Source organism: Aristolochia californica, unplaced genomic scaffold, assembly GCF_029961685.1.
Source record: "Aristolochia californica isolate CCGP_79_NKW_82.1479 unplaced genomic scaffold, dmAriCali1.0.hap1 SCAF_7, whole genome shotgun sequence".
Taxonomy (NCBI): domain Eukaryota; kingdom Viridiplantae; phylum Streptophyta; class Magnoliopsida; order Piperales; family Aristolochiaceae; genus Aristolochia; species Aristolochia californica.
Window position 1 is genome coordinate 32,612,846 of NW_027182268.1, and position 11,533 is coordinate 32,624,378.

General features: G+C 39.8%; 1 protein-coding gene across 1 annotated transcript; it reads left to right on the forward strand.

The window, feature by feature from the left end:
* The first annotated feature begins 9,671 nt into the window (after positions 1-9,671).
* On the forward strand, positions 9,672-10,148 carry LOC137937320 (protein app1-like). Its single transcript, XM_068782391.1, has one exon. It carries the CDS (start codon positions 9,672-9,674, stop codon positions 10,146-10,148), a length of 477 nt encoding a protein of 158 aa, XP_068638492.1.
* The last annotated feature ends 1,385 nt before the right edge of the window (positions 10,149-11,533 follow it).

Here is an 11,533-nt window from a genome sequence, read left to right on the forward strand (position 1 = left end):
ACCTTTCTGCTTTAACAATTAAGCTAAGCAAGAAACCTAAACATGACTTGCCCCAGACATTCCACAAGTGCAACTTGTGTAATCAATCCCCTATGTGCTGGATCAGAGAAATTCATAGATGATGCTTTCTGTAATGTTGATAAGAACTCCTTGGCTTTTGCAGATAGTTCAAGGGAATTTGGTCCACAGGTAGTACTTAAATCCACCATCTATTTTGATTTAAATTGCCATAAAAAAATTTTATGCTGCTATGCTCAAAATTAGATTAAAGAATATGCAGTATTAAGAGCATCTACAACTCCATTTCTTTTGTTTTGAGAAGAAGGTGAAATTCAAGACAAAACAAAGAAGAAAAAGTTTTCATTCAATTTTCTCATACCACAGCAATTCAGCATTGCCTACAACCTAATTACAATTTTAAAGATTGTAATAGGATTTTAAGAATTTCACCTCTTGACAAAGTTGACCTTCCCCATATACAGAATTACATTGTACTTGGAAATGTTCTTCATTCTTCATGAAGAATGAAAAGTGATGTAATTCTTCCAAGAGAATTTGTAGATGCTCTCTCTCTCTCTCTCTCATCAGACAACTCAACTTTTCTATGAGAACTACATCACGGGACAATAAAGAAAACAAGACAAAGAGCTGTACCAAAAATTCAAGTATTTCAACCTTCATAACCTATCAAATCTCATGTGCACCAATCACACATTCACTCGAGCAAAAATGCAACAAACACAATATTTCTAAATCTCTACTCCAATCACATACTATTTGACAGCCTGAATCTCCACTTGGTTCATAAATTATTTGGTTCTACATTGTTGGGAGATATGATATAATTAGAGTCTCATTGATGTAATTAGTTTATGATTTTTGTTTCTTCTTCACTCTTACCAGGGTGAAGGGTATATTTATACTATTGGTACTTTTAACATCTATAAATAACAATTTAGGGGGAGGGTTGGGATCTTCTACAACCTAATTCTCCAGCCTCTTTCTCCTTCTCCAAATTCGTTATTCGTCTTCTTCTCCTCCTAAACCTTATCTCCACGACTCTCCTTTTTCTCACCCCTTAATCCTCTTCTAGTTTGATTATACATCATGGAATCCTAAGTTTTAACATGGTATCAGAGTGGGCAAAGATATGAGATGGAAAAAGAGAAGAAGATAAAGAAGAAAGGGAGGAAGAAGAAGAAAAAAAAAAGTTTCTCATTTTTCTTTAAGTCTTATTTCCCAATTCTTGTTTTTCATTGGATGTTTCACTCTCTTACCGTATTTTTCATATAGAAAATTATATACCATTGGAAATATCTTTGAGTCTATTTTTCCAATAAGAAATAATCGTTTAAATCAAATTTTTTTAAGAAGAGAAATCGACATCTGAAGCAGCAAAGGTCAAGTAGTAGAAAAGTTTCATGTAGATGCAGAAAGCTTCAACCTTCGAGCCCTTTTATGCCATCAAGAATGAGACTTTATATGGAGAATTATATATCAAAAGAAATATTTGTAAGTTTATTTTCTTAACTATTCAAAAAATCTCAATCTGAGTCTTTTAGATGTAGATATTGACTTCAGAAGAGTCAATGGTCATACTAGCCAAAGAAGAAAGAGTACTCAGTTCGGCCAGATTATAGAGTCCCAAATCTATCATATTATTTATCACAAAAGAAGTATATTTCATGAAGAGAATTTATACTTGTATGAAATTTATTTTAAGTCTAGTTTCATAAGGAGAAAACTTCAAGTTAATCTGATCTATATTTTTTGGAGATATTCGCATTGGAAGAATCAAAGGTCATGTCAGTATGTTGTTGCATGAGAAGATCCGAATTTAAACAGAATTTTTTGCTTCACTTTTTGATTTGTTGTTATCGATAAAAAAATATAGGAAAGTATCTGATGACATATCCTTGGAAAGTTTTTATTTGTTAACTAACAATACCTGGAAAACATCTTTAGAAGATTATATTTTTTCATAAACTTTCCTTGATTTATTTGTCAAATAGAAGAAGTGTTCCTATTCTGAATTATGACAACTTCCCAAAAAAGTATTTACTTGATCCGAATTTAATCTAATCTATATTTTTTGGAGATATTTGCATTGGAAGAATCAAAGGTCATGTCAGTATGTTGTTGCATGAGAGGATCTAAATTTAAACATAATTTTTTGCTTCACTTTTTGATTTGTTGTTATCGATAAAAAATTATAGGAAAGTATCTGATGACATATCCTTGGAAAGTTTTTATTTGTTAACTAACAATATCTCGAAAACTTCTTTAGAAGATCATATATTTTCATAAACTTTCCTTGATTTATTTGTCAAATAGAAGAAGTGTTCCTATTCTGAATTATGACAACTTCCCAAAAAAGTATTTACTTGATTTAATGCTACAAATTACAGAAGTATCTATGTAAGGAGATTCTGATTTAGGATCAAATTCAAAATGTGTGTCTCATCTCTGATAATGAGAAATCCTTACAGCATATAAACAACATATTAGAGCAACACTCGATGTACTTATCCCCTTATGAAGTGAGCAGCCTCGCTCAACCTATTACTCGGTAAAATCCTTTCAAGTTGTAATTGGTCTAGCCTCAAGCTTTGCCTTCGGTGTTTTATCTTGCCTTTTAGAATTAGTTCCATTAAGTAATTACATCTCTAAGCGTGGGCTATATTCAGAAACATGACACTTATGTCATTGCCTGCTAATTAGTTGGTTTAATATGGCTAACTCTCAGTTTGGTATCTAAATTAATCACTAATACAGTAAGCGTGGAAACAACATCTATTACTATTTTATTCACTCTTCTTTGTTTTTTAGAAGACCTTGCAGCTGCTCTCGCAAGCAGCAGCGCTCAGTTCTATTTTTTTTTTTAGAAGATTAACAGCACTCGGTTCAACTTATTATTTGGTGCACATCTTCCTTATTCAAGGATGGACTTGTTACAAATTATCTCATGTGTCTTTATTACTCTTAAGGACTTTTACTATTTACCAGTTATCCGTTGCTATATAATAACATATTTGGCATATGTTATTTGGACATTGACTCATTACCGTAGTTGTTATAGTCTCTTTGATTGAGACATTATTATAGAAGAAGAACTCATCGGTTGCTTGCTTTGGGTTCATTATTTATTGACTATTGTCGGCATTGGTTCATATGATGAAGAATTTGAATTGCTTCAGAAAATAAAACACATGATGGCCCCAACGTCTTCATCTTATCTTTATATTGATTCCCAATTACCCTTTTATTATTTGGCTGCCTTTCTCCTACCATCCTTTATTTGACTATCGTTTACTCCCTTTGGCCAACCCTTTTTGGTGCATTGCTATGGTTAGTCCTATATATATATAGGTGTTTTAAGTCCATTGAGACTTTTTATTGGTACCCTTGGGTTTTTTATCGACGTCTTGTGAAGGACAGATATTACCGACTTTAGTGATTATTGTCACTATTTTTATTATAAATCTTTTGAGGTTGGTTTCGACTTATGTTTTATCATCCATTTCTACCTTTTGAGAGTTTGTGTTCGGTTTCGTACTTATCCTTGGGACACCGTGATGGAGGAGATCATTACTACATCTATTTTATTTGTTATAAGTTGGGATCACTGCCATTACCTCCCAGCTTGAGGGGGAGTGTTGGAAGATGTGAATAAGTTGGAGTGTCATTGATGTAATTAGTTTTTTATTTTTGTTTCCTCTTCACTTTTACTAGGGTGAAGGGTATACTTATAATATTGGTATTTTTAGCATCTATAAATAAAGCTTTAGGGGGAGGGATAGGATCTTCCACAATTCTAATTTTCCAGCCTCTTTCTCCTTCTCCAAATTTTTCACCCTTCTTCTTCTCCTTTTAAACCTTTTCTCCACAATTCTTTTTTTTCTTCTAACCCCTTAACCTTTTCTACTTTGATTATATATCATGGAATCCTAAGTTTTAACATACACCATTTTCTTCTATCATTTACAGCAGACCCCAAGTGACCTTTGCCAACTAACTTTGCAAGGTACAAATACCTCCTAGATTATGTGGACAATTGATTTTCCAAAATTCATTTTTCATCTTGCATTAGCAATGCACAATGTAAAAAATGAAAGAAAGAGAAGAAATAAAGAAAGAGGAAAGAAAGTAGGGAAAGAGGGGAGTTAAGATGTGTTGTAGTGCGGAACAATTCTTGACATTAGAACTCGACCCTTCTCTTGATTTAATAGGTCACTTGAGTGAAGAAGATGTTATAAATGTCCTTCTAAACTACACAACTTATATCTCCTAGTACACAAAGCGTATAAACCTGAAAATTTTAACACAATATTCACCATAACCAGATGAATACTCTCATAAGCCTAGAGGGGAAACCCATGTATATAAAATAACCAAAATACTCTTGAGACGTACAACTTTAACATTCTCCCTCAAACTAGAGCGTCAATATCTAGAAGCCCAAGCTTGTTACAAAAAATCTCATAATCTCATTTTCCTAGATTTTTGGGAAACAATTAACCTAATTGATCTGTAAACTTGGCATAAGGGGTGACTAATCCACTCACGATAGCATCTCTAATAAAATGGCAATCTACCTCCACGTGTTTAGCCATTTTATGAAATACAAGATTACTTGCAATGAAGATGACAACTTGATTATCACAGTACATTGTAATTTGCTTCTTTAGTAAAGAAGTTCAATTCTCACAACACAAATTTCACCCACAAGAATTCACTAAGTGTATCTGTCATTGCTCTATACGCAACCTTTGTACTTGATCGCACAACTACAATTTGCTTCTTGCTCTTTCAATTTACTAAATTACCTCCAACAAATACACAATATCCCAAAGAAGATTTTCTATCTAAGAATGAGAGAAGAAAAGAAGAAGTAAAGGAGAAGAGAGTGGCTGAAAGAGAGCATAGGAGAGAGCTTTCTTTAGGGTCAAAAATCAATCCCTCTTCCTATTTATTAGCTTAAGTGATTTTGAGAGAGAATTACATATTTACCCCTCTTACCCAACTCCTTCGAACTTCCTAACCACACCTCTAAACAACATAAAATTTGAATCATAGACACATCTAAACATTCTAAAAATTACCCCTTATATTACATTTAACATTTCCCTCAAGCTGGAACATACATACATATATGTATATATAAGCCCCAACTTGTTACAAAATGCCCCAAATTCCCATCTACTCATGGCTTTAGTAAAAATTACACCAGCTTGATCACTAGACTGAAAAAACTCTTGGCTGAAAAAAAATGAGTTTGATAATGTTGTGACTGATTGGTGGCTCAACACCAATGTGTCTAGCTCTGCTGGGTGGATCTTCCTCCTACAGGTTTTAGTTCTGACTTGATATATTTACCAGCCAATAACAGAAATAAACTGCACAATTTTCAAGAAATTGCAATTTAGCTGACTGGCCACCCTGGTGATTAACAGTGTTGTTATGAGAGGTTGCTCAACATCTATGTCAGCCAAGAAGATCCTAGGCTTATTAACCACGACAACAATGGAACTCTTTGTGATCTTGTCTTGAGACTCCTCATGGTATTCCAATTAATAAACCAAGGTCCAATCCCTAACTATAGATGTAGAATTGATTCCAACTCAAATTGATATATATCAAAGAGCTAGAAAGTCATCTTGTACATATAAAGATGGAGGAAGCTCAATAATAAAAAATATTTTTTTCTGGATAATAGAAAAGGAGAATCACATACCTCAAACCCTGTTAAAAGGCTCCTTACTTATATTCAAATTCATGATGAGCCACTCTCCACCATCATGAAATGGTCGGGAATCCACTCCATTGCACTAATATTAAATTGGTGAGCAAGTACATGTACTAGAAAACATCATATGGGTTGGTTAATTGTTAACCATCCAAGAGATATGATCAAAGAGGCTTTACCTTTACCCTTAGCAAAACCACTGGTTAAAATCAAATTTAAAATTTAAAAGTGTAGGCCACTGACTTGACAAGATTCTCAATAGCATGAAAAGGCATTGATTGTGGGTGAATAAAGAAAAGGAATGAGTGATGTGAGCAACCAGAAGTGACGTTGAGGATTTGAGATGCCAGTAGTGCATTGTACACATGAAAAGCAGTGGCTTCTTCAATGGGATAATAGACATATAAAGGACATCTGACAATTCAAGGTACCTTGCACAGCACCACAAGCATCAGCACCACAAGCATTGCCTGATTGGTTCGATTTGACATTATGTTATCTTAGGAATTTGAATAATGATCTTCTTAGACATTGGGACTTTAAAACAGATAATAAATAAATATACATGAGAAAAACAGTCTGACTGATATGGCCCTGAATAATTTATCCCAAAATCCACTTTTACAAGCTTCTTTTAAAGTAAGCCACTTGGTGCTCTTCCTTTTGCAACAAGTCTGTCTTAGCCCACCAACTTAGCTCAACATGGACTCATCTTCATGGCCTAGTGCTGCAGAGTTGATACAAGTCATAATACTTCCACTATCCGTAATTAACTTATCCAACCTAGCTGTAAAGTTCGTCGAAAAGAGGGGCAATAGAAATTTTAGTAATTAGTTTAACCTTGAGAAGCTATAGTCCTATTTTATTGCATCCATATTGGTACCTAAAACTTTCTTTGTTTTCGCCTGTCGTCATAAAAGGTAAAGTGAGGAGTTACACTACCACACCTTAGTTACTGCAAAAGCGAAAGAAATAAATTTGCATTTAGAGAGCTACTCCACGAAGAAATTCTATGCATATTTCACTTAATATTGGCAACGCCATCATTACATGATAGTAAGACGGGAGAATGGAAAATAATGCCCCAACGTCACAAAATTTCAGTTAGGGTTCGAGACAAACATAGAAACATGAAATTATAGTTAGTGTGAGTAGTTACTGCAGAAAAATACAAAATCATAAAAAGATAAAGCGAAAGAAATAAATTTGCATTTAGAGAGCTACTCCACGAAGAAATTCTATGCATATTTCACTTAATATTGGCAAAGCCATCATTACATGATAGTAACACGGGAGAATGGAAAATAATGCCCCAATGTCACAAAATTTCAGTTAGGGTTCGAGACAAACATAGAAACATGAAATTATAGTTAGTGTGAGAAGCAAAACCCTTACCTTATAACTGATAGAGACAATGACAGAGATAAAGATAACTAGTATTTGAATTAGAGATAGACTCAAATTGTAGAGTCTGAATTACCTACTATCTTTGTGTATTCTATAAATAGTTTACAACTGATCAATTATAATCACGGAAATATTATTCTTCATTTCTATATTTTATATGGTATCAGAGCTTTCGATCGATTAATCAGAACCAATCTGTCATCGCTGAATATCCTTATCGGAAGCAGCCTCCGAAGCTGCAACCCACTACCGCCGCCCATACAGGGTATTTTCTCCCTTTCTCCATGCAATCTCGCTGGAGGTATTTTTGAAAAAAAAAACTACTGCCACCGTTTCGCCCAACATCCTCGTCGTCGTCACCCCGCTCTCGTCTCCGTCCGCTCTACCGGCAACTCCCTCGCCAGCGCCACACCATAACCTCTCTCAGTCGACCTATTTTACCCCCTCCCCCCAAAGCCACCATTGTCACCGCCGCTCGCCCCGACGGCCACAGAGCCGATCGCCCCCAACCTGTAGGTGCCACCCAGAGTTATCCATCCCCCTGTGTTGAACCCGTCGCCTCTCCAACTCATCTCTCTCGATGTTGTCATTGTCGCGATTCAATCTCACCGGCGCCAACACCGCCGTTCCGTTTCGCCGGCGCCATCATCGTCGACGCTATCTTTACCATCGCCGCCTTTTGCCCTTCTGGCCACAGTGTCGACCACCCTCAACCAGCCAGCTCGCCCACCGCCCGTCTCGACAGCTCTGAGACAACCTAAGTTCAAGGGGGAAAATTATTTTCCCCCTTGGATGTGCACTTACGTGGGTAACATGAGAATTCACACGTGTGCCAGTTTTTATTAAAATAAAAAAAGAATCTCAATCAAGAACCTCTTCATCCTATCCAGACGAAGCAATTATGTCCACCCCAGCTGTTGCCCTTCCTTCGGACGATGTGATTCCGTCTGCTCCAGCCGCTGCTCTTCCACCAGATGATGCAATTCCGTCCGTACCATCCGCCTCTAGTGCCACTGCTCTCCCACCGAATGATGAAATTCCGTCCGCACCAGCCACTTCCAGTGTTGTTGCTCTTCCATTAAAAGATTTGATTCTGTATGCTCCAGCCGCTACTCTTCCATCAGACAATGCAATTCCGTCCGTACCAGTCGCCTCTAGTGCCACTACTCTCCCACCGGATGATGAAATTCCGTCTACACCAGCCGCCTCCAGTGTCATTGCTCTTCCATTAGACGACGTGATTCCGTCCGCCCCAGTCGCCTCCAGTGTCACTGGTCTTCCTCTAGACGAAGAGATTTCGTCCGCCTCAACCGCCTCTAATGCCGCTACTCTAATCAACCACTACGGGTGCTGCTACTCTCTCCAAACCACTTCCTAGAATATGCTTACTCTTTTTGAAGATCAATATTGGACTCTTCTCTTGGAGCTCCATCTTATAGGAGCATGATAGAGATAAAGATAAACATAGTGATAGATATAAAAATAATGATAGAGATAAAGATAACTAGTGTTTGAATTAGATATAGACTCAAATTCTAGAGTCCTAATTACCTACAATCTCTGTGTAATTCTATAAATAATTTACACCTTATCAATAATAATCACTGCAATATTATTCTTCATTCCTATATTTTATATGGTATCAAAGCTTTTGATCGATTAATCAGAACCAATCTGTTATCGCTGAATATCCTTATCAGAAGCAGCCTCCGTAGTTGCAGCCCACTGCCGCCGCCCACACCTAGTATTTTCTCCCTTTTTCCATGCAATCTGGCCGGAGGTATTTTTGAAAAAATAAAAAACTGCCGCCACCGTTTCCAGCGACATGCTCATCGCCGTCACCCCGCTGCCATCTCTGTCCGCTCTGCTGGTAAGTCCCTCGCCAACGCCGCACCATAACCTCTCTCGGCCGACCGATTTTACCCCCTCCCCCCAAAGCCACCATTGTCGTCACCGCTCGCCCTGACGGACACAACGCCGACCGCCCCCAGCCTGTCGGTGCCACCCAGTGTTATCCACCCCATCTACCGAACCCGTCGTCTCTCCAACTCATCTCTCCCGATGTTGTCATCGTCGCGATTCAGTCTCGCCTGCGCCAACACCACCGTTCCGTCTCGCCGGTGCCATCATTGTCAACGCTCTCCTTACCGTCATCGCCTTTCACCCTTCCGGCCATAGTGTCGACAACCCTTAGCCAGTTGACGCCGCACAGAACCCCCTGCTCTTTCGTCTCTCTTCTCTTGTCGCCGATTTCCCACCAAAATCGATCGACCCCACTACTGCCTACTGCTAGCCATCACCCCTCCGGCCACAGCGCCGACCGCCCTCAGCCAGCCAGCTTGCCCACCGCCCGTCTCGACAGCTCTGAGACAACCTAAGTTCAAGGGGGAAAATTATTTTCCCCCTTGGACGTGCACGTACCTGCATAACATGAGAATTCACACGTGTGACAGTTTTTATTAAAATAAAAAAAGAATCTCAATCAAGAACCTCTTCATCCTATCCAAACGAAACAATTATGTCCACCCCAGCTGTTGCCCTTCCTTCGGATGATGTGATTCCATCCGCTCCAGCCGCTGCTCTTCCACCAGATGATGCAATTCCGTCCGTACCATCCGCCTCTAGTGCCACTGCTCTCCCACCGGATGATGAAATTCTGTCCACACCAGCCACTTCCAGTGTTGTTGCTCTTCCATTAGAAGATTTGATTCCGTATGCTCCAACCGCTACTCTTCCATCAGACAATGCAATTTCGTCCGTACCAGTCGCCTCTAGTGCCACTACTCTCCCACCGGATGATGAAATTCCGTCTACACTAGCCGCCTCCAGTGTCGTTGCTCTTCCATTAGACGACGTGATTCCGTCCGCCCCAGTCGCCTCCAATGTCACTGCTCTTCCTCTAGACGAAGAGATTTCGTCCGCCTCAACCGCCTCCAATGCCGCTGCTCTACTCAACCACTACGGGTGCTGCTACTCTCTCCAAACCACTTCCTAGAACATGCTTATTCTTTTTGAAGATCAATATTGGACTCTTCTCTTGGAGCTCCATCTTATAGGAGCATGATAGAGATAAAGATAAACATAGTGATAGATATAAAGATAATGATAGAGATAAAGATAACTAGTGTTTGAATTAGATATAGACTCAAATTCTAGAGTCCTAATTACCTACAATCTCTGTGTAATTCTATAAATAGTTTACACCTTATCAATAATAATCACTGCAATATTATTCTTCATTCCTATATTTTATATGGTATCAAAGCTTTCGATCAATTAATCAGAACCAATCTGTTATCGCTGAATATCCTTATCAGAAGCAGCCTCCGTAGCTGCAGCCCATTGCCGCCGCCCATACCTGGTATTTTCTCCCTTTTTCTGTGCAATTCGGCCGGAGGTATTTTTGAAAAAATAAAAAACTGCCGCCACCGTTTCGCGTGACATGCTCATCGCCGTCACCCCGCTGCCATCTCTGTCCGCTCTACTGGCAACTCCCTCGCCAGCGCCACACCATAACCTCTCTTGGCCGACCTATTTTACCCCCTCCCCCCAAAGCCACCATTGTCGTCGCCGCTCGCCCCGAAGGCCACAACGCCGACCTCCCCTAGCCTGTCGGTGCCATCCAGAGTTATCCACCCGCATGTACCGAACCCATCGTCTCTCCAACTCATCTCTCCTGATGTTGTCGTCGTCGCGATTCAGTCTCGCCTGCGCCAACACCACCGTTCCGTCTCGATGGTGCCATCATCGTCAACGCTCTCCTTACTGTCGTCGCCTTTCACCCTTCCGGCTATAGTGTCGACCGCCCTTAGCCAGTCGACGCCGTACAGAACCTCCTGCTCTTTCGTCTCTCTTCTCTTGTCGCCGATTTCCCACCAAAATCGATCGACCCCGCTGCCGCCTACCGCTAGCCATCACCCCTCCGGCCACAGCGCCGACCGCCCTCGGCCAGCCAGCTCGCCCACCGCCCATCTCGACAGCTCTGAGACAACCTAAGTTCAAGGGGGAAAATTATTTTCCCCCTTGGATGTGCACGTACCTGCGTAACATGAGAATTCACACACGTGTGACAGTTTTTATTAAAATAAAAAAAAGAATCTCAATCAAGAACCTCTTCATCCTATTTGGACGAAGCAATTATGTCCACCCCAGCTGTTGGCCTTCCTTCGGACAATGTGATTCCGTCCGCTCCAGCCACTGCTCTTCCACCAGATGATGCAATTCCGTCCGTACCAGCCGCCTCTAGTGCCACTGCTCTCCCACCGGAAGATGAAATTTTGTCCGCACCAGCGACTTCCAGTGTTGTTGCTCTTCCATCAGAAGATTTGATTCCGTATGCTCCAGCCGCTACTCTTCCATCGGACAATGCAGTTCCATCCG